This window comes from Penicillium samsonianum (genome assembly GCF_028829775.1).
Source record: "Penicillium samsonianum strain IBT 33392 chromosome Unknown utg000010l_segment0_segment0, whole genome shotgun sequence".
Classification (NCBI taxonomy): Eukaryota; Fungi; Ascomycota; class Eurotiomycetes; order Eurotiales; family Aspergillaceae; genus Penicillium; species Penicillium samsonianum.
Genome location: NW_026643268.1, coordinates 147,077 through 169,839, shown reverse-complemented (window position 1 = coordinate 169,839; position 22,763 = coordinate 147,077). Strand labels below are relative to the sequence as shown.

The following is a 22,763-nucleotide window of genomic DNA, read 5'->3' as shown; positions in this document are numbered from 1 at the left end:
TCGGTAGCTAGGTTAAGTAGCAAGAAAGTTCGTGGTTGGCAAGGAGATAATTTGTCGTGGGTAGATCTGTAAGGAGGACGAATTGGAAAACTTGGACCTGATGCAGAACCCAGTCTTACATGGAAGCAAACCGAACTCTCCTCAAGTGTCTCATAGGGTCCCGCACGTCGTTCCTGGCATGAAGCCACCGACGATTCTCCACTGAAACAATTGACCCGCTTGGCAGTAATTCCGATGAAAGAGATACAGTATGCGATCTCGCCTCGCGGCTCCGCAACAAATTTTTCAGCTCTTCGAACGCTTGTCCCGCGCTAGGCGTTAGCGGCGTTATAATATCTTCGCGGAAACGTAGCCCGCTACCGGTATTGGTCAAAACGCTGCCAAGGATTGATCTCTGCTCGGCTTTTTTGATAAACTCGGGCGGAACACTAATACGGTATTCAGCCCTGGACAGGTACTTCCGTGCGGTGGCGAGAGCAGCGGCAGGAGACGTGTTAGCTCCAGTACAGACAGGATACCGCCTCCGGAGGTATGGTATTGGAATTGACGACCGAGAGGCTCCACCGGTAATCATGCAAGGGGAGGGGCAGATCGATCTGACTAGGTACCAATCCCGAGATCGACCGAAGAATTGACCCGCTTTTCTATTGAACTAGTTAAACTAGCTGACGGTACAAGTGCAGCTGGTTTCCACGTCCCGATATGGTAATTGGCATGTGAAAGAAAATCCAGCATTCCCAAGGTGCAGACTTGCCGAATTTTCACTTGGCTCGTGACTCGTGGGTCTTGCCATGTTCCTGTGACCTGTGGGTGAAACTGGTTCTTGGCATGGTCCGAGCCTCTCCTGGAGTGACGGCCTAATAGGGAACTGGATCCGGGGGACGATTTAATAATAAATGATACCACTGTAAATAGAAAACAAGAGGGGTTATATATATACCTTGATCTAAAACTCCAAAATTCTCTTTCAATCTCAGACGCGGGGTGGAAAGGGTGCTGTTCTCTATTGGTTCAAAGACCTGCCATTGGCATTCTCCAGCTGTGTGAGGCTTATTAGCTGGCCCTCCATTGTTTTGTATGATATCGATTTGGATCGGAGATTCGTGGCTGATCGCCCACACTGATAGTAATGATGATCGGCAAACTATGTGCCGTGTTGTTAGATTCGGGAAGAATGTGGACCTCGGTAACTTAATTGTATCTATAACCGTGACCCCTGGTCGACAGAATAGACCTTGGCTCGGTGCGAAATCAACTCCTTCCAGAGACGTTTTTCCCCCACCCTTCCTCATTTGACAGTTCACCCCGACCGCACCTTTTGTTTAGTGAGCAAATTGAGATGGGTTTTTGGAAACCTTGTTGGTCCGAACCCCGTTGATGGTACCTGTAAGTCCACAGGTCCATTGGGGATTACTAGCACTCACGCTTGACGCTAAAGAGAACCTGAATTTGGTTTGGATCTTTCAAATAGTACCCACCCTCAATACTCAAAGCACCTCCCGAGTTATTACCATCACTGGTGCCAACCCTTGCAATGACTTCTGGTAAGTGGGAAGCTCTGCAACCATAGAACAGGAAGCACTTTCGTTGGAACCATCATTGCACTAACATCTATCTCCGCGACTACAATGCGGTAGTTCAAGGACGTCTTCTTGCACGTAATGGGCAAGTGAGTCTGGACACCAATACAATCACTATTCCGAGTTGTCTCACCACTACGACATCAACCACTACGACATCAACCACTACGCCAAACATTATCGTTGCGGCCGCCGTTGCTGCTGCCGCGGCCTAGAATGGGCACCTTAATGGGCCCTATGGGACCTCTTGGTCCTATGGGCAAAATAGTGATTGGCAATGTGGTCGTAGAGGTTGATGTCGTAGTGGTGAAACAACTCGGAATAGTGATTGTATTGGTGTCCAGACTCACTTGCCCATTACGTGCAAGAAGACGTCCCTTTCTTTGACTCACGATACGAAGAGCGGAAACGCGACAGCCATCCTTGTAAACTGCCTGAAGAATGTGCGTGCTTTTAAACTGCCGGCGGTCTTGCTTTTTGCAAACAAACTGTCTTGGACAACACTGTAAGGGCGATTCATTCTCTGGTGGATTTTTGCTGACTTTTATTCAGCGTTTTCGTTCAATCCTCGAAAAATACCTCAAATGGTGCGGTCTCGGAATATATAGGGTTTTCGGCAGCGATCCAACTCATGTCTACGTTTTTATGAACTGCCCAAAAGCTGAGGTACCTGCTCTGACTAAATATGGAGGCTGGCTCGCAAATAGAATACTTTACCAGTTCACAATCATTCGAACTTAATAAATCTGAATCGTCTACTGGCCTGTCCGCAGCTGTCTTGCGCCACGTGACGGTTTCTTGGGTTTTTCTAGCTATCACAGGCCAGTAGCTGTCTCACGCCATGCCACGGTTTTCGGTTTGATAGGGTAAAGCCGTGGCCTGGCGTGAGAAAGGAACCAACGCAGGCCCGAAGATGCCACGCAAAGAAACCGAGACATTCAAGGACATAAAAACCTGGATGTACTAGAATTCCACCTGGGCGAGGTCGCCAGAACTACACGAGTCTATCCCATCCGGCTGGTCGCCAAGCTATGGTGCATGAAAAGGAATAAGATTGGCATTACATCACACTGGAGCGTTAGCAAAATGAAGCGCAAGAACGCCTCACAGATTTCCAAGCCGCATTTCTCATGGTGGGTTGTTTAGCATTTCTTGCGATCGGCATTGGACAAGCGTTAAGTGCTTCGAAAGGGTTTGAAAGGGTTTTGCTAAGACAACGTGGTTGGAGAGTTGGATGGCAGCGGACTTCTTGAACTACGAATTTTCCTGGAATTGCTTTCGTCGAGCATAAACTATGCATATATAGGGCATTAGATAATTTCTGCCCTTATTCCACCTCCTCTGTTTCCTCGTGTCTCTGACAACAATGAATTTGAACTTTTTTACCGTCCAATATACGCTAACCCAACCCATTTGTATGCAAACGAACCAAACTAGAAAGTCCATGGAAAGGCAATGTATTTTTGGTTTACCGCTACTCCTTTCTCCGCCTTGAAATGGCCGATTATGCTCTTCCTCTTTCCAGGACTGGCTGGACATCCTCAAAGATACCGAGAAACACTGATATTTTTGTCTTGTTTCATGGCAAGTGAGCCGCACCTTCGCAGCCAGCCAGGTTGGCGTGCAAGGTAAGGTGAGGCGAATGCTGTCATTTTTGGTCTAGCAAGTTTGTCGTGATATGAGGCTGGTGTAGATTAGGAACGAAGCCGTATTCACCCGTGACTGCCGTTGCTCACCATTTGTTTTCGCTTCCCAGTATTCACCCTGTGATTGAAGTCTACGGGCGACATATGTACAGTACTTCTGGGACATTCGCATTATCTTGGTCATTTTCTCTGTTCTGGTTCTTGGGTTCTTGATGCTTAAAATTCTTCTCTTGTGGACATTTGGCAATTCAGTAACGTTGCGATCTCAAAGATCGCTTTTTGAAGAGCTAGGTCTTCTTTAGTAGAGCGAATAATTAGTAGAGCGATTATTCGCTCTTTCCAAAGCATGCTTGAGACTTCATTATAGAACCGAGGTTAACGCATGTCACCAGGGGCACGATGTTCAATGTCAGCCTTTAATTCTGCACGAGTAACGTATAGTTAACTATGTAGCAGTAAGGCCACTTGAACGCGATAGTAGCAGCACAACTTTGAGTAGAATAAAACAATGAGTTATGACGTGAGGGAAACACAGTACACTGATAACAAAAGGGGGACTGCAGGAGACGTGTGGAATATTGTATATCGATGTAGCCGTACGACCATGACGAAAACTTATGAAATGTCCACGGAAATGTGCGCCATATCTTGGCCCGTTAACAATTCTTGAATTCGGAATTATAAATGCAATTCACACTACTGGAGAGTAGAGCTGCTCTTGCCAGAATGACCAGATCATCGCTTGGACGGTGCCTCGCCGCCAAAGAGGGGTTGCTACTGGGAATTAGCGAAATACGATAGCTTGCTAGGAGAACTTACATTTCTCAGAGACTTGATGATCCCGTCAATACTAAGTAATATACCGTCACAGGCTAAAGATTGATGCGCAAGACCAGATAAAGCTAAACAGCGGGCACCGTCGAGGATCTAAAATGTCAGGACAACTCCATCGATAGGGCCATGATGGACAAACCTGGCATATAATCGATCCCAATTCTGCCTCGCTGGGATAAACAGATGGAAAAGCAACAACATGCGCGAGAGTCAGCGGCAAGTCGTCAACCAAGAAGAACGCGAGATCTTCGTGCATGTAGCATTCATGTAATGAGAGAACGTTCCTGTGTTCAAGACGCCCGAATATGTAGATTAATCTTCGAGCATTTTCTTTCCGATAGGTCCGGATCGCTACCATGCGAGACGGACGGGTGCGGCGTGTGGCAATTGTAACTTTGCCAGCGATCTCATACGTAATGACTTTCCGATAGGTATCCCACGGCGACTCCTGCCTTACGATCAAGACGGATGCAATGTTTTCAAGACCACACAAGCGGGGTAGACAAAGGCTCTTGGGAAGCCCCGTAACAACCTTCGATCTGCTGCGGCGGCGAGGTCTGGTTGGTTTTGTGTTGGCCGCCGTCTGACTCTCGCAGGTGATGGGGGTTGACATCGAGATGGGGAGCTGAGATTGAGCTTTTATAGTGCCAAGGTCACATATCATGTTTTCTTTGAATGGGTTGGTTGACATGATGAGAAGAGTGTGTTTTCTCGGATTCAATACGTGCAAGAATTAAGAGAGAAAGTGGAATTCCATTTAATTTGTAGCGCGGTGTTAAGGATTGGACTCTCGGCAATGGTAGGAGATGGCAGCTTCGACTGACTGTCGTAAGATGAGGCCGATGAGCCACAGCGCTTACATACAAACTTTTAACGGCACGTGTATTCTTTTAGAACTGACAATGAGCTGTTCAGCCATCATGAACATGAGTCTCGAGCTAATTAAGAATTCCATACGAATCGATACATGACTGCACTGCTCAGCATAACTCAACTTCCTCAGAATCTTGTTACCCTTAACGGCTCTAGGGAATGCTGTCTGTCCACGGACAAATTCTAGGTTTCCTATGACTGACAACGCGCCAAAAATAAAAAGACGGAAGCTATCAAACGAGCCAGAATCTGCTGCAGCTTCTTTGTAATGGAGGCCTCATGTTTCGCTCATGAGTCAACTAGCGCATCGGATCAGGCATGGTATGGTTATTACAGTAGTTGATAGGCTCATGAAATGGCAAACTTGCCAGTAATTATTGCGTTGCACAGAGGGAGTTCCACTTACATGGCCATGAAATGATCACTCGCAACTTCTACGACCAGCATCTAGTTGACGCTGCAACGACTATATTGGCCAGATGAGGAAAGATAATCCGGTGGACTTGGTTATGGTTAGGTATGCCTTTGACTTGGAAGCTCGCCTTTCAGCACGTCGAGTCGCTCTCACACAATTCTCCGACGAATACTGGCACGGCTGATTTGGGTCTCGGCGTTCTAGCTTTACCTGTCTTACCAATACTAGATTCTAATAGAGTCTACAAGTGATGCCATAATGAGTCACTTGAATTAATATGCTGACATTGAGACCCAGAATGACTGCCAAACGGCCGAGTTGTAAGGACCAGCAGTCATGAGCCGATTAACTGAACGGCACAAATTTTTCAATTCTTGTAGATGGTAGAGGACAGAACTATTGCAACACTACGAGGGAAGCGGGTTTAATAATCTAAAGAGTGACTGGTTTTAATATTCGAGGCAATTCGACATGCGAAAATGTATTTCTTCATCATTGCTATTCCCGATTTGTCTCGCACACGCTGTCTGGTTTCTCTAATCTCTATTGCATTGATTGGAGATCAAGATGTAGCTGGTTTTTGCATTTTTTCTTTGCTTGTCGAGTGGACTAACATCACACAGGAAATCGTTCAACCCATCTTCGCACCTGAAAGTCCCTTAGTCATGGACTGCTAGATTTGAAGGCTAACAGGTTATCATGTACCGATTCTTGGTTATATAACACTATATTCCCCCGTCAATTTTCAAGGCCCAGTTATGCTATCAAAATACAGCCAGCTAGATTAGAAGGACGAGGAGCGTCTTAGTCATACAGCCGCTCCTCGTCCGCAGCAGCACACTTCTGGCACTTCTTTTCTTGCTGTGTTGGTGGGGAATCAAAATCGGAGACAGCGTCTGGTTCCATCTCTTTCCTCGCGATGATCTCTTCGTACCTGCTCTGTAGCAATTGGGTGGCGAGACGCATAGTGGCCCACTCCCTGGGGGGAATGGCGTCGGAGATCAAGATGCGGTCGGATAGCGTTTGTAGGTATTGAATTGTATCGTTGACCATTTTCCTACTGATTTTTATATTGCTTGGGGGTCTCTTTCGATGCACCAGTTGTGAGCGGCCCGGTATTTGAGAGGTGGAGTATGAATGTCGGCGTCGCTTTCGTGGGAGGGTTGAGGATTCGGCTGCTCTCTTTTTCGCGTCCAGAGGGGGCAGGTCTTGGCTTTCAGCCTTTATGACGCTTGGAGGCAACGTAGGGGCCCTTGAGCTAGCAAGAGAGGTACCAACGGAAGTAACTGCCTCTGTAGTTACGGAGCCAGTGGACTGGTCAACAGGCGGTTGTAAAACCTGGCTTGTGTGGCCGCGATTCCCGTGGATGAATAGGCCAACGACCCGACGGAAGTTTTCAGCCGATTCATTGCCTTCATGAAATAGATTTGTTAGCTGTTGGATTTCTCGAGAAGGGGATCTAAAATAACGATACCAGTTTGCCCCGTACGTCCATTGTGACCTTCTGTGTCGGGGGTATTGGACCTCTCTGATACCTGTGACAGGTTGTGATCCATGATTGATTGGCTTCGCTAGTGATGGTGTTGTACTGGCAAGTTATTGGAGCAAAAGAAAGACACAAGAGCTTCGACCGTGAGGACAATCATGACCTTTTAAATGTTTGGGGCTGAAGCGGTCATGCCCACCATATCCACAGTCAAGATTTTGCGGGTTACCATTATCAGCACCGGCTCCTAGGAGGACTATGGATGTCAATATGTGGCCACAATTGTGGTGCGTACACCAACGATCGAATCAATGATGTTTTAATCCAGTCGTCATATCCACATGGTGCTGGAGCCACCAATCGATTTGAAGTATATTCCCAGGAGCAACATGGCTGCCAAATTATTGTTGCTCATGAATAGGAACGTGTGGAAGGGAGTTCCATTTCTCACGCCTTGGGGGTTGTTAGAAGGCGATGATTCAGCCGCGCCGCGCAGCCACGATAAAGATCCGACTGGCCAAAAGTCTGTTTTGTGCTTCCAGGAGCACTGAACGCTATAGGTTCTTTGATCATAATCCGCTGGTATTGTGCCGATATGATAGTATCTTTTGAGTGTTCTCATTCCAGCACCTTTGGCGATGTAAGGGTAGTGAATGGTGTCAGAAAGTTGAATCAGCGTTGACATCAACGTTGAACATAAAACACCATTGAACACCAGCAGCATGTTGTTTTCCGCCCATAGAAAATATCCATCTGAGCCATGTTGGTTTCCTTGCCAATAGTGGGACTTTGTTAAATTTCCCACTCGAAACTCGTTTCCTAATCGGCCGCGTTGGTTCACCTAACAGTGACGGTTTTGTCATGGCTTAGAGACGCATCCTACACTGGCTTTTAAACACAAGCTCAACAAGATAGAAAAGAGTTGACTACATCTTTCTGGGGGCTGTTGGGTAGGTTTTCAATCAACAGCAAACCGTAGTTTCCTCAAGTATAGCGGAGTGAGGTATCGCAAACCGACCAAGGCAAACTACGTCGGTATCAGAAATCTGCTGTCGGTGTTCGTCCAATCTTGAGAAGTGTTACGCGCAATAATGACACATATTAAGGAGGATAATAATATAGTAGCAGGAAAGTAAATCCTGGGAACAAACGGGTGATTTCCGGGGATCCGTACTGAGAGATCAGACACTTCTGTAGAGGCCATCGGCCTTGAGCATAGGAATAGTGCTTCAATTTGAAACATACTTATCTAGTAAAAGCCTCCGTGGAATGCCACTAAGACACTCAATTAAATGGTATACGGCGCCGCTTAGTATCAGCTGGGTCATTCTTTGTAGAGGCAGCATTTCGTGAAGATCACCTAGCACATATAACCTTTACAGTACCCGGAGATAATGACCTGCTTCATCTTTCTGCCTCCCACTCTTTACTTTGCTCAACTGTTCCCTTGAGCGACACCTGCCTCACCTTTTCACACTCGATAACTCTATTCTTGCGGACACAAAATGTCTCCAAGAACTGCCACCGCCATGATACGAATGCGACTTGTCATTATTTACCTTACCATCACTTGGCTGGCCCTTGCTAGTCTCAGTTCGACCACTGTACACTTTGCGGTCGTCCTGCGAGACCGTGCAAAATCCGACCTCGTCACCCCGAGCGACTCTATATTGGACATCACATTCCAAAACCTCATGGACAACGTCGTCGATGGCATGGTGATTGTAGCCCTGGTCTCAGCCCTGTTTTCCATGTTCGGGTTGGTCCTTTTGATCTACCCGAAGTGGCTACAAGAGAACTGCGCCGCCCGATTTTACTATGGTTGTATTCAAATCGTCGTGAGCTTGATCGTTCTCTCCTTAGGGGGTTATGTTGCCAGCCACGTCCATGGTTTTCAGAAATCTTTCGAATTTTTTGACAGTACGGCCCACTTTTTATACTATAAGTTTATGTATTATGGAGCCGTTGGCCAGGCCGTTTTCGGAGTTCTAGTGGTCATCATGTCTCTCTTGCGTTTTGCCGTACGTGGCTTACGCGGTCACTAGCAGACCACGCGCACCGAGCTACAGAAAAGTCAAAGTGGCGGTTCCAACTACCTCCTAGATTAGGGCTGTGAAGGGTGAGTCAGCGAGGATTACGAATAAAAACAATCGCACAATTCCATGGTTATTTTCGACGAATGGGGGAGGGAGGTGGAGTCCAGAAACATTAGAGAGATGCGACGGATAGGTTCATGCAAAGGAATGGATTTTACTGCAGAGTTGCTGAGATGATTTAGATATTGAATTTGCTGATCGAAATCAATTTCATCTTATGTCGACAACACTCATCCAATTGACCATCGAGGGCTGTACGATACTGTGGAAGATTTCATTGCGAAAGAAAAAGACTTTGGCTGTAACATTAGGTCTTACATCAACAATGTTCACCCGATTGAGCATCGGGGACTGTATGATGCGGCCGAAAGGGTCATCGCGAGAACGATCCCGCTTTGGGATCAGTCCTTGACCAGAAGGCCATGGGGCAAACAAATAATCCCGTATAAAGATATTAGTTACGGTGATCACATCGGACCAGAGCCTATGTACCCTCCAGGTGCCATGGATGACGATGACTTTGATGAAGATGAGTACCAGGAGCGGTGGCAGGCCTGGGACTTTTCCCGTCCGATAATACCCCCCGAGCCAGGCAATTTCGAGATTTTAAATCAAAGCATGTGCATCTCCTGATTTGACTAGCCGGCCGATCGTAGCCGATATTGGAGCTGTATTCAGAGAGGTGATGGTTGACGACCTGCTCTGTGTAAATATCCATCAATCTTGGTGGTTGTAAAGACTTCAAAAGCCGACCCCAAAAAAGTATGAGCTGTCCAGGAATCACATAGCCCCCGGAAATCGTACGTAGCTTCCGGGGTCTTGTACATCCACTCGAGGAACCAAAGTCATGTTTCTGTTGACAGCTTTATTAACTCCTAGAATCATAAGTGCGGTTCCTGGGGCTATGGCTAAGCCTTCTGGGAGTGGTCGAATGACTCATATTTGTGCTCAGGTCTGGTGAAGGTGTCTTGTGAGGGCTTTCCGCGACCTCAGAGGGCAGAATATTGACTCTAGGATCCAGAAGTAGGGTCCCAGGAGCGCAATAGCTCCCAGATCCAGCTAATGTGTTCCCAAAGCCAGTACCGTATTCAGTCAGGAACGTAGAGTGAAGATCCTAGGGGTAGACAGACTTCAGTTTCCTAGAAACAGGAAATGGCCCCATGAGCTAAAGAGTTCCAAGGGGATAGAATTTGTCAAGACTCTCCTGCCGACCCGCGATGTGTTTTCTGCTAACTGTTGTATTTCAGAGGAATAATTGCTTATTATTTCAGATGGATACATGAGCCTATATATACAACAATGAGCCAAGTTGATTGGAAATCAACTTGGTCGTCCATATAGACCCTCGGAGTTAATTCCGACGGTGCGGCTTGGTTCCTGATCTGCACCAGCTTCATATCACAACACTAACAAGAACCATCTTCGTGCTCCACAAGGCTCCATTCAGCTGGAATCGCTGTCGGCATTTACGTTGGTCGCCGCCGTTAGGTATGATGCTGCAAGCGCTTTTATCTACCGGCACTCGGTTTCGAGCTAATACATATTGTCGAATACTAAGATTGAATACATGGTGGAAACAAGGTATAATACCCAGAAAATCATGTGACAACTGGTACCAATCATACCATACAAAAGTGCATATTACAGTTAGTCATCTATGTCCGCCCAGATTGTTGAAAACGCGGGTTTTGTCATTTTAGAAAGAGATTCAAATATATATGTTTTTGACCATACGTTGTCGTACCGACAGAATTCTGTCACATATCTCAAATGAAGCAAACTATCAATAGCATTTTTAGGTGCATTGACATCTAGCACTTGCAAATATGAAACGGTCGCGTAGTGCTCTGTGGGGTTAACGATCCGGATTTCATTCATTTGGTTGCTAAGCTTGCTCCAAAACTCCATAAGTTAGTTATGACGGCTATGCTCTCTGTTGCTGATCCCAATGCCGAGTGTCTGGTCACGTGTAATCACGTATGATTGACAGTCGCTTGGCTAATTTCCCATTTCCGTCACACGTTCGCTGTAAATTGTCCATTGGGTACTTCAATGCCTTCTGCCTGCATTCCACATCAACAATTACCTAGATGACTTCATCGCCCTTAGTCTCCCTCAATGTCCGACCCTGACGGTCTTTTTGATGAGGTCAAAAACGGAGTCACCGACTACCTACGTTTGCCACGCAACACCAGAAAGGAGGATCAAGGGACCTGTAATACAGTTCTAGGTATCCAGATGGATTATATTGCAATGGAAGCTTGCCTGCCGCCAGAAAAGTTGTGCCGCGCCACATTGGACGCCGCAGCTGCGCTCAGCGCATCGAGTCTTTCCCTCAAACAATACAGTGTCTCACAGGCTTATTAGCCTTCTGCTCAAGAGTTGTCCGGCTAGGAAGAACAAGGCTACAGTCTCTTTACACCTTCCAAGCCGCTTTCCCACGTGGGAGAAGCGCGCGCCGCCATATACCTTACGAGGTACGTGATGATTTGGAATGGTGGAGGGATTCTTTGTTTCTCTTCAACGGCGTACTCCTACTTGACCCTTGCCGCCGCACAATCACACATCCCTACACATATGCCTCCAATACAGGCCAGGGGCTTTTCTTCTCATCCAAGTCTACAGCAGACTGCTGGCTGGCCCATTGTCATCAGCTTCATCCAAGCAATGATGCCTCACTGGCCCTTGCTCAAGACGCACATGCGCACATCAATACCACCGAAGTAGACGCCATCTTACAAGGCTTCCTACTCTTCAGCCACCATTGGCTTCATCATTCTCTCGTTATCCACACGGGACTAAGAAAAGGCTTCCTTCATGGACCACCTAACGCACCTCTGAAAAGCCTACTTATGCTAGCGGCGGCGAGAGACATCCAAATCGTGCCACACTGGCTTCCCTCCGGGAAAAACACATTAGCAGATGCGGCTCTCACGTAATAAATTTGCAGACGTTGCTAACATTTGTCCCCACTGGCAGGACCTCTCGTCGGTATTGAGCCGCCAGCGTGGTTCTCTTCCCGAGCTCCTCAGCTCATTGCAAGCCAACTAAAGCTGCTCTGGAATGGACTCGGTGCCAACACGCGTTCCGTCTACCTCTCCGTTCAACGCAACTACGAAAAGCACTGCGCACTACACAAATAGTGCAAATTGGTGGTATATAGATAGCCATGGTGGTTACCTGTAAATAGTTCATAGGTTGACAAATTGAAAATCTTGCATCTGGTGAAAATATTGCATCTGGTAGGGCGCACCAATACCCGGTAGGTGTAAAGAGAATTCAATACCCCAGAGGTTACCCATACATTGTCGTACAGGCAGATTTCTGTCAATATTCAATGAACACCTTAATTCTTTCACCGTGTTTAAACGGAAAAGGAACGAATTAATCAGTTTATTATTCTTTTCGACCGTTTTGTACTTGCATTTCTGAGGCAACTAAATGTTTGATCACCGGTTGCAAATCTTTTCTTGCCCGTTAACCTCCATGGTTCCACCACTATAGGTCTTATACCACTTGTATCGCTAGATGTCTATATTTGTTTATTCTGCCGATAGCGTAGAACGCATTATTGAAGATGCATGTTTGTCATTTCTCGAATACCCGTTACATTTTATCGCTCATCGATATCCTGCCTCTCTTCAAATAGTGTCTTTGCACCATATTTTTGCCCAGTTAATCAACTCTTCTTTCTCTTGCCCGCTCTTATTGTCCGTGTTCTAAAATTTGATCCCGCTTATTGAGACTCATATTCCTAGGATCATTTCTCCATTCATCCTGTATGCTTCATGTTCGCGTCTAATCTCTATTTCGGGGTCCATAAGTGCAAATGGCAGAGAAATAACATATGTCGAACCTATTTCGTGACCGCAAAGCCACGATGAATCTCCACGGAATTTTTGCTGAGGACACCGTTTCAAATGCGCGCTGTTTAGGGTCCATTCACGGACTGGAATAGCACCGCAGCTTTCTGATCAGCAGAACTTCTCTTTTGAGTGCGGTAAGCGTTGAAATGGTCGTGCTATCAGACTTACCAAACTTGCTACGTAATCCTAATGCACGTTGAGCTGAATAAGTTGCTTCAAACTTCGACCCCAAAAAAAGCGATTCTATTCAACAGTACAGCATTTTCCATCACCTCTGACCATGGCCAGGGATGCCAGAAAACCGTGGCCTGGTGCAAGTATTGAAGAAGCTGGTGCATGTTCGTGCACTTTCGTCCATTTTTAACCTATTTCTTTCTGTCTACAGGACAAAATTGAGACTACATAACAACTAGCTTCCTTAGCTTGTTTTCTCTCTTTGATTCTTTCAAATCGTTAAGCTGGCTGCTTAGAAATGGCCGTCACACCTCGTACCGACCACATCAATCTGTTCCCACCAGGAAAGCAAAGCGCCAGAAACAATGTCGTCGTAAATCAAATCTGATAAAAAAAAGCATGCGAATATGTTAGAGAGGGCGCCCCGTATCATAGACACGGGGCTAGATACGGTTAAACGGACATATGAGGTGCAGGACTATTCGGGTGCTCCAACACCGGGGTCAGTCCTTGCAACCTTGGAATCTGACAACGCATGCTTGATAACCAGACAACGACTATGAGAATTATTTGCGAATTAGTTACCTCTAAGTGTATGTTATGTTTAAGGCAATAAAACAGAAGAGAAATAGCACCAAAAAAGCCAGTTTGGACATAGCACTGCGTCCAGAGCCGTATTACGATAGAGAACAGCAATGACCCCGAAGGGTGAGAAGAGAACAATAGCACAGAGTACAATATCGACTGCCGTCTGCTTCATTTTACGACTTAACCAAGATTTAAGACCTAATATAATAATTCAAGGAGTCTCGGCAACATTGTAGACTAGCTTTTCTCCGCTGACCTTGTCTTCTTTCAGCAATTGAAGTCCCTCCAAAACACCCTTCAAGCCATTCTTGCCCACCTTGGAAGGGTGAGCCTTGATCTTTCCTTGTGCCAACAGCGACTCAGAAATCGCGATGAACTTCTCAGCATATGCTCTATCTTCCGGCTTAGGTGGGAAGGGGATGTTGCCGAAGCTGAATGCTTCGCCAAGGGCCGTATAAGCCAGCGTGAAGCCATTGTTGACGTTCACACGCTCGATCTTCACGCTCAAGAGGGCGGTGTATTCTCCTCCCTCGGTGGAAATGGCGTGATCACAGAACTTAGCACTGGCCTCGAGCGAGATGCAATCTAGAGCGAGCTTCAGGTTGTTGTTGGTTTGCTTGCGGATTTCGGCGGCAGACTGGGTATCCTTGTAGTCGAAGGTAGCATCAGCGCCCATACGACGAACGAGGTCGAAGTTGCGAGGGGAGCAAGTTGTAAAGACCTTGTAGCCGGACAGCTTCGCGAACTGAATGGCCAGGGTGCCGGTCGCGGTGGACCCGCCGTAGATGAGGATGGGCGTGGCATTCTTAATGGGCTCAGTGGGCAGTGCCATCTTTAGACTCTGATAAAGAGTCTGGCCGACAGTGATAATACCGCCACCCAGGGTAGCGGCGTCCTGGAAGCTCATATTGTCGGGAACCTTCATCTGCAGATCGCCCTTGGCGACGATGTATTCGGCAAAGCTACCATCTTCGGGCTGGACTGCGTTGGCGCCGTGTGTGAAACCACAGATGCGGTCGCCCTTTTTGAAAGGCTTCCTGACATTCTTGCCGACAGCTTCCACGACACCGGCATAGTCGCATCCCACTAGCACGCCAGGGGGCGAGAGGAATGCGACATGCTTCCAGTCAGTAGGGTTCACGCCCACACTGACTGTCTTGACAAGGATATAGTCATCCCGGAGGGTTGGAATGGGTCGGTCAGTAACCAGACCCTCCTTCTTTGGCTCAATAACGATGATGGCCTTTTGGGTCGACATGGCGGTTGGGGATGAGTGGGTAGAAGAGAATACAACGTCGATAGTTATATACCGAGAGATTGCAAATCTCTAAGTGGCACTTACAAATCCTCTCATCGCCCATGTGTTTGCGGGAAGTCGAAGTCAACGGAATGACTTTAGGCCGACGGGTGAATAGCTTTTTGTCAGCGCATGGAGTGATAACTAACTAGGCCTCGGCATGGTCCGACACTGGTACCAGAGTTGGAAACTGGAACCTGAATTGCATAATTTTGCCAAGATATTTATTTTTTTACTGTTGTTTATACCGTTCCAGTCACTACATGTGAGACTGAACGGGATTCGGGTTACACCATGGGGTCAAGGAACTCATTTGAACCCAAGTCGACTGTGAAATAAAGCCCAACTTCAAGCCGCGGTAGTGGGCTCATGCCTGGTTATTGATGATCCTGAACCGTTTAGGCGGGTCCCGATAAGTGGAGCCGAACGCTGATTTTCACTATTATCATCATATCCGATTCTTCGTGCCATGACGGTGACAATAATTAATCGTTAATTTACCCTTACCCGGTTCGCAGGGGGTTGGGTTTCCACAGCGTAATGCAATCCACAGAGTAATACAAAAAAATCAAAACCCACCAACTTCAACCCTCTTTCATACCCTACCAAAATGCCTAAGAAGCTAGATAAGAAGGAAATACGTCTATTGGATGCTATTTCTACTTACCATGCTCGCGAAAACCCTAAAATCCTACCTTTGGCCGAAGAAATTCAGGTTTCATACCATCAGCTCCGCGGTCGAATTCACGGTTGCACATCTAGCCAAAAATCGTATCTCGGCCACCAAAGCAGTAATTAGGCCCATGAAGAAGCATTGCTTTTATGGATCAACTTTCTAGATGATGCTGGTGCTCCACCTAATTCAAAACGTATACAAGGATGTACAAATGCAATTTTACTTCGGTGACCCGACGCGTTTAAAACCGCTAAACAAAAATTAGGTCTATACATTTCTTCGTCGAATTCCACCACGAACAAAGCTAAATTGGAGTACACAAAAACCAAAAGAGCGAAAAAGAATGGAAGCAGAAGATATTACCCTTCTAACAGCTTGGTACGAACGTTTGAGATGTTCGTTCGGTCGAATAAACTCGAACCGAGGCAAATCTACAATTTCGACGAAACCGGCTACCAAATCGGTCAAGGACGATCCGAAAAAGTTTTTTTTCGAAAAGTCTGACTACTTATTCACCCAATGGAGGCATTTCCGAAGGAATTACCGGAATCGAATGTATTGCAGCCGATGGTTGAGCGATGTCACCGTGGTTTTTGGTTAAGGAAAAATATCACATGGAAAGTTGGTATAAAACCACTGGCCTTCCAGACGATTATACTATTACCACAACACTTAACGGTTATACTACCGATGAAATTGGAATCCAATGGATTAAATATTTTCACAAAGCATCGAAACACCGGGTAAAAGACGAGGAAAAACGCCTTTTGTACAGAAGCATTTGAGCGGTGACATCGTCGTGGACATTGCCTCCGTCGTTTCAGTTGTCGAGAACCTCATGGATGGCACCTCAGAAGCGTTCTATGCCACCTTGTTCCGCGCCTTGGTTAATGTTCTTCGCACGCTCTCACCCGGCACCATGACTCCCCAAATACGGGCTCTTGCTGTAGAACAAAGAGGCGAGACAATATCAAAGTATACATAAAGATGGCCAGACACTGGTAGATGCGCTCCTTCGTCGACGCACTCGAGAAACGATGTTAGACGGGCTGCAGCCGCTGCGAGAAAGGCCGCTGATCATACAAAGGGGATGCATGCTAGTCTGGACCACGCTGGGTAGGTTGGGGGTAGTGGACACGAGGAAATGTCCAATCCGGAGCTTGGGGTTTGTCATGTTCCTTATAGGACTTGCAGCGCTACGAGGATAGCTGGCTTCCATTCAACTCTCGGTTCACCTAATTTATGCTTGATTTTAACAGTCGAAGTTTAAGTTTAGGGTGCTCGTATCACCAATAATGCCAAAGAACTCAAACCTAGGAATTTCTTTTTAGCAACATCTCCTCATATTGCGAACAATAGACCCTACCAGTCGTTTAGGTCCAACGTAATTGGCGCAGGCTCCCCTTGCGTCACGCCCCAACTATCCGGGCACGGGCCGTCCGGCATTTCCACATCGAGACCGGGAAGCCACGTAGTATATGGTCCCTGGTGAGCGCCAATTTGGATTCGTCCAGCTCTTGACCCGGAGTCTTGTTGAGGCCAATCCCCTACCTGTCCGTGCATGCCTGGTCTCACGTCGGAGGGCGCCATTTGGGATATGGTGTTATGGTCTTGTCTCGATCCGTCGTTCCGCTTCGTGATTGTGCTTGGTATGTGCGGCTGCGACCGTCTATATGATGCCAGTTCTCTGGGGCTGGCAGTCACAAGGTTATGGCGTATTCTTTCTCCCTGTTTCGAAGCATCTTTCTCTGTGGCCTGTTGCTTCAGCTGGAACAGGTTCTGGTGCATTTCACGTTTTTCCAACCCGGCAATCTGCACACCATCTTCGGGCGAATTGTTGCGAATAATCGACTCAAAGAGAATATATGCCATCTTGCCCGTCACCCACACATGGGACACCTCCTTCAGGGCCGACATGCAGCTGCGTAGCCTGTCTGTGACCCCATGGCGGATCGTTGAAACTGATGTGCTTATCTCATTGATGTGGATGATCAGCGCTGAGAATAAACTATGAACAATGGAGGACGGACTATATCGCAGCTGATCGGATGACGCCAGGATCTCGACAATACAGGTGATCATCGCCGCCGCCTGCGAAGAAGTATTCCTGGAATGAGCGGAATCTCCTAGGGTTGGGGGTACTCGATGTAGCAGACAAAGCGTCGTATAGTAGTGTGAGTGCAAGATCGCAGCCCAGAAGTGATGTCGTGGCGCCTCCCAGTAGACAATTTGGGGACAGTCACGGAGCCATTCCGTCAAGGCTGTATCGCTGCAGGTTGTCAACCCAGCAGTGGGGTTTCGTTGCTCTTTGGAGACAACAGGGTAGTTTTGGGCAAGCACAATGCCCATGATCCCACATAGCTTGACGTATTGAAGGAAGAATTGCACGTGTACCGGATTTGGTGAAAACACGTTGAGCCTATCCACGCCATCCGCGTCTTCCTCGACAAAATCGTCTTCCGTCAGCATCTCTACGTCGCAGTTCTGAAGGTCGATATTGGTAGGGCGTCCCAGGGCGACAGCTATAGACCGATCCAACGTGAATAAAGTCCACCATATTCTTTTCCAAAGTCTCTTGTACGACTTTCTAAGATGTGACTGCTCAACAGTGCGGTGCATCCCGCAGCCTTGGGCAATAACTGTAGCGACCCGGCTCCAGTAGAAGGCATTTTTAGTAACATCCTCGGGGGCTTCCCAATACCATCCCATCAACAACGCTGACTGTATAATGGTCACACGGTCATCCTCATAATTCGCATCGTAGAGAGCCTTGGCGCGATTATAGAAGATTTGTGCATCTGGGACAACCAATCCGTCGGCTCATGCTAAACCCTCATCATTGCAGAATCGCGAGCCAGCTAGCAAGATGGCATGAAGAAGCAGTACAGACGGCGGATTCTTAGGATCTCGGTACTGCTTCATGAAGCGGGTGCGGTTAATGGCCGGTACAGTAGGGTGCACCCACTTGAAATAGGCATCAATAATACGGTCGCAGAGGGACCGCGGTGGTAGAAGGAAGGCACCCCGTTGGTGCAGAATGTCCATCTCGAACTTGTCTAGCTTATTGAGTTTGGTGCCAGGCTTCCCTATATTCTCGGGATGCGGATAGTGTACGTTGGCGCCGCCCTGATAGCCCTGGATTAGGAACGTAACGTTGCCGGATTCGCCTTGGTATACAACTCGACCGGCATCGGTGATTGAGGCACGAGTGAATTTTGGCCTCATAACCAAGCGTAAAAGAGTCCCATTGTCGACTTGTTCTGTCAAAGCTTGGGCTTCCGTTTGTGAGGTTGAAGGGGTGCCGTTGGTGGTATGGTATAATGGACGTCCCCATGAAGGGCATGAAATGGGGTGATTGGAGGCCTGCTGCTGCGATTGATGGTCTACCCCATGGCAATCCCTATTAGCAGGAAGGGAGAATTAGCTTTGCCACTAGACTTAAGGTTCTGCTACCGAGGTTTGGACAGCAGCATTGGTGTTGAGAGCACCTATCTGAGTTCCCCTTGATCTGGCCGTTGGCATTCTGGGTTTTCCTGGGTTTTGGCGTTGGAATACAGCACCGGACCTGGAAGGCGAAGCAGTTGGTGCAGGGGACACCGTGGGTGGCAACATCACATCGGACCTGGACGGTGAGGGGGTTAACAGGTCGGTTGATGCAAATTCAGACGCAGAAGATATACAATACCTTTCGTGCATGACAAGTCTGGTGAAGCGCGAGTTAATGTCAGCACCAAGAATCTAACGTGAAAGGAAGGGCAGAGCGCCGGTAAATGCCTTGACTCCGCAGCTCCCGAGGGCCACAGTGAGGAAAGCGGCGAGTTGCTAGTGAATACATGCCTCACATGCTCGCGATGCTCGTTGTCTATATATAAAACACGGCTTGTCAATGTCTGAACTGTCATCCAAAGGGTTTATAGATGGTCATGCCTCCTGAAGCCCATTGCGTTGGCTGACTTGGTCGTTGCTGAAAGAGCAGCAATTCAGAATATTACTGCGGCTTTCGCGGCTCAACAGCTGATTGCAAATCGTGCAGTGCTAGCAGGTCGTCAACTACAGCGTTTGGGTGAGTTAAGTTGAAGGCGTGAGCAAATAAGGATGCAATGGCCAGACTGTTCCCCGCTGCAATGAATCAACGTCTTACAAACAAGCTGGCATTTTGCCACCTGCGCAAGCAGGGGGTGGGTGTGATGGTTGGCATCTGACACATCACAGTGTATTCCTCTTGTGCTGCCTCAAGCCGTCATCAAGCTTCCATAATGATCCCGCCGAGGGTGGCTGTAGCCAGATACCTGGTGAATTGCGGGGCAAGTCCCCGTGCCCAAGCGCTGTCTGGTTTTTAATACGTGACAGACGTTCCTTGGGCTGAATTGAGATAGAGTAACCCGAGGTTTGATGGGGCCTTGTGGAGCCGATGGAAGGGGTACCGAGGGAAGAGAGTTAATTTCCGCAGTCCGATATCCCATTAGCGGTGTTTGGGTTCAATGACCCGAGTATTAACTTGTTTTCCTCGGCCGACAAAATGACTCAGGGTCATCTACTATGATTCAACGTTGCAGGAGAAGCAGGACTAGGCCAGCTACTACGGTGACTAGAGTATTACCTCACATATAAGAACCGAGGCTCGCGAAGGGCCGTTGAGGGTTATGACTGGTTTAAATATGAGTACTGCGGCTAATGTTGAGCTCGAAGCGGGCCAAAAGGTGGGCCGAAGGTACCCCGCAAAGCATGGGAGGACGCGACCAATCGAAATGCTACAAGGTATCCTCCATCCCTCGGTAGTCAGTCATTGATACCCAGCCAGCTGCGTCGGTGATATCGATGAAATATCCGGATTGAGAATACATGCACGGAATACTAGGATGGAGTACGACCTGCCGTGAGAGAGGCACTAGATGTTACGGTGACTTAAAAGACGTTCGGTTGTGCTTGCCGTTTCTTTCCTGCTCCCACTCCCTGTCATTCCTCTTGTCTGGGTGCAGAGAGTCGTCTCTTCTCTTCATTTCTCTTGTCGACTTCCAGTCGGCATATCGCCAATCTTCAGTCTACTTCCCACGCCAACATGCAGTTGCGCCCCCACCTTTTGGCGGCGACATGCCTCCTCGTGGGTATTAACGCCTCACCACTAGCACCCGTAGCTAGCAACGCAGCCGACCCGACAGTCACCATTGACGCGGGCGTTGTGATAGGAGTCGCAACGGCCGTCACGTCGGCGGCCAAATCTTCTGCGACTGTGTACAATTATTTGGGTATTCCCTTCGCCGCACCGCCGACGGGGACTCGGCGCTTTGCGCCTCCGGCGGCGGCTACACCCTGGAGTAAGCCGTTGGAGGTCAAGTCTCTTCGTCCTGCGTGCATGCAGCAGTTTCCCTGTGAGTATTGTTTTCCCACTGAAACGAAATCTTGTATTGTGGAAAGTTACTGAATGTCATTGTCAGACCCCAAGGCGGCGTCCGAGTTAACAATGAAGTTGTTTAATAACCCCGGAGGGCCGCCGCCTCCAGAGAGCGAGGATTGCCTGCACTTGAATGTATATGCGCCGACAGATGCGTCGCCATTGAACAAAAAGGCCGTTCTCTTTTGGATCTATGGTGTAAGTGCCTCTCCGGCAGCCACAAAGGACACGAGACATGCTTCGCGGAAAACTAACACATAATCCTTAGGGCAATCTCCAATTCGGCTCGGCGTATCCGCTCTTCTACAATGGATCATCTTTTGCAGGGTTCCAGGACACGGTAGTTGTCACCTTCAACTATAGGTGAGAGCCTAGCTAAGCAACTAGGAGGTTTGAACTAACTCATGAGAAGAACCAACATCTTTGGGTTCCCAGGCTCACCTGAGATACCCCCCGACGAGCAGAACAGCGGCCTACTCGACCAGCGCTTCGCCCTCCAGTGGGTACAAAATAACATCGCCGGCTTCGGCGGCGATCCAGCCCGCGTAACCATCGTTGGCGAGTCAGCCGGCGGCGAGTCAGTCAAGCAGATCCTGGCGCAGCCGCCCTCGCCACTGCCCTTCCACGCGGCCATAATGGAGTCCGAGGGGACCGTAATCTCCGGGTCGGCTGCCGCCAGCTGGGCTCAGACGCTCAAGAAGTTTGGATGCACCGACATTGCCTGCCTCCGGGGTGTCCCTGCCAAGGATATCAAGAAGTACATCACCGAGCAGAGCGTAGGCTTCCCGCCCGTGGAGAACAGCGTCAGCTGGTCCACAGATGTACGGCCTAACATCCGGAGCAAGCAGTTCGCCCAGGTGCCGTTCTTCATGGGCACCAACGCCAACGAGGGCCACGTGTTCGCCGCAGTGGCGGGCATCGATAACACCACCAGCATCGAAGACTTCCTGGATAACACATTTCCTCAATTCCCCACTGCCGTTAAGGCCGTGGGCACCTTCTACTCGCTACTCGCCCACGACGTGTACCTGTTTGCGTCGGCGGTCATCACCGACTTCCTCTTTACCTGCACTACGTCTGCGCTGTCCCAGTATGCAAGGGCCCATGGCTATGACGTCTGGCGCTACCACTACAGCGCTGTGTTCCCGAACCTCAACACCTTTCCCGACGCCGGGGCCTACCATACGTCTGAGATCCCGCAGGTCTGGGGCACGTATATGATGTCCAACCAACTTGGCGATGCCACGCCAACACAAGAGGCTTTGAGCATGTACATGCAGACAGCATGGGCTGGCTTTGCCAAGGACCCGTCTGCTGGTCCAGGCTGGGGAAGCTCGGCTCCTCTCTATCGAAGACGCTTGCCGAGCTGGGAGGCAAGGATAATCCTACCGGCAAATCCATGGTTTCACCGGCTTGGGTGGATAGGGCTTGCCCTATTTACAATCCCGTCATTTCCATCACAGGGCTTTGAGGTCCATAACGATGGCGAAAGGGCGGCCATATTTGAAGTGGTTGAAAGGACGTTGAAGAGATGTTTTCGAGCCTTTGTGGCAGACAGAGTCAAGCCTCGAGTGTACTCGCAGAATTTTTCCTGTCGAACTCTTGCGTTGAGTGTGGTGAAACACTTTTATCAAGTGTTGAGAAGAGAGTAATACCGCAAAATTATGATTCCTAAATATCACTGAATCTGCAATTAAATCGCTCCACGCGCTTGCACTCTACATCAGCCCATTTTCGCCACGGTCACCGTCTCTTTAATGAGGGTTGAAATGCTTCAACGGATGCTAAAATGGTATTTGGAGACTTTGTGGTAGACAGTCACATTCGAGTGTACCCGTGG

The 22,763-nt window shown here is 48.3% G+C and overlaps 5 protein-coding genes across 5 annotated transcripts; 2 read left to right on the top strand and 3 right to left on the bottom strand.

Annotated features, from left to right (window-relative positions):
* Positions 1–3,961: 3,961 nt before the first annotated feature.
* N7471_013701 (uncharacterized protein) lies at positions 3,962–4,751 on the bottom strand (the record flags this gene model as incomplete). The annotated part of the gene is made up of 3 exons (XM_057286419.1): positions 3,962–4,000; positions 4,046–4,153; positions 4,200–4,751. 3 exons carry the CDS (start codon positions 4,749–4,751, stop codon positions 3,962–3,964), a joined length of 699 nt encoding a protein of 232 aa, XP_057128898.1.
* A 6,297-nt stretch (positions 4,752–11,048) lies between these two features.
* On the top strand, positions 11,049–11,297 carry N7471_013700 (uncharacterized protein; the record flags this gene model as incomplete). The annotated part of the gene is made up of 1 exon (XM_057286418.1): positions 11,049–11,297. The coding sequence occupies one exon, from the start codon at positions 11,049–11,051 to the stop codon at positions 11,295–11,297; it is 249 nt and encodes an 82-aa protein (XP_057128897.1).
* A 2,472-nt stretch (positions 11,298–13,769) lies between these two features.
* N7471_013699 (zinc-binding alcohol dehydrogenase family protein) lies at positions 13,770–14,816 on the bottom strand (the record flags this gene model as incomplete). The annotated part of the gene is made up of 1 exon (XM_057286417.1): positions 13,770–14,816. One exon carries the CDS (start codon positions 14,814–14,816, stop codon positions 13,770–13,772), a length of 1,047 nt encoding a protein of 348 aa, XP_057128896.1.
* A 2,077-nt stretch (positions 14,817–16,893) lies between these two features.
* On the bottom strand, positions 16,894–19,153 carry N7471_013698 (fungal specific transcription factor domain-containing protein; the record flags this gene model as incomplete). The annotated part of the gene is given in 3 exon segments (XM_057286416.1): positions 16,894–18,350; positions 18,363–18,931; positions 19,020–19,153. Coding segments are annotated over 3 exon segments (2,160 nt in total), but the record flags the coding sequence as incomplete, so codon positions are not given.
* Positions 19,154–20,590: 1,437 nt separating this feature from the next.
* On the top strand, positions 20,591–22,306 carry N7471_013697 (alpha/beta-hydrolase; the record flags this gene model as incomplete). Its single annotated transcript, XM_057286415.1, has 5 exons — positions 20,591–20,900; positions 20,967–21,121; positions 21,192–21,286; positions 21,336–22,240; positions 22,302–22,306. 5 exons carry the CDS (start codon positions 20,591–20,593, stop codon positions 22,304–22,306), a joined length of 1,470 nt encoding a protein of 489 aa, XP_057128894.1.
* Positions 22,307–22,763: the final 457 nt, after the last annotated feature.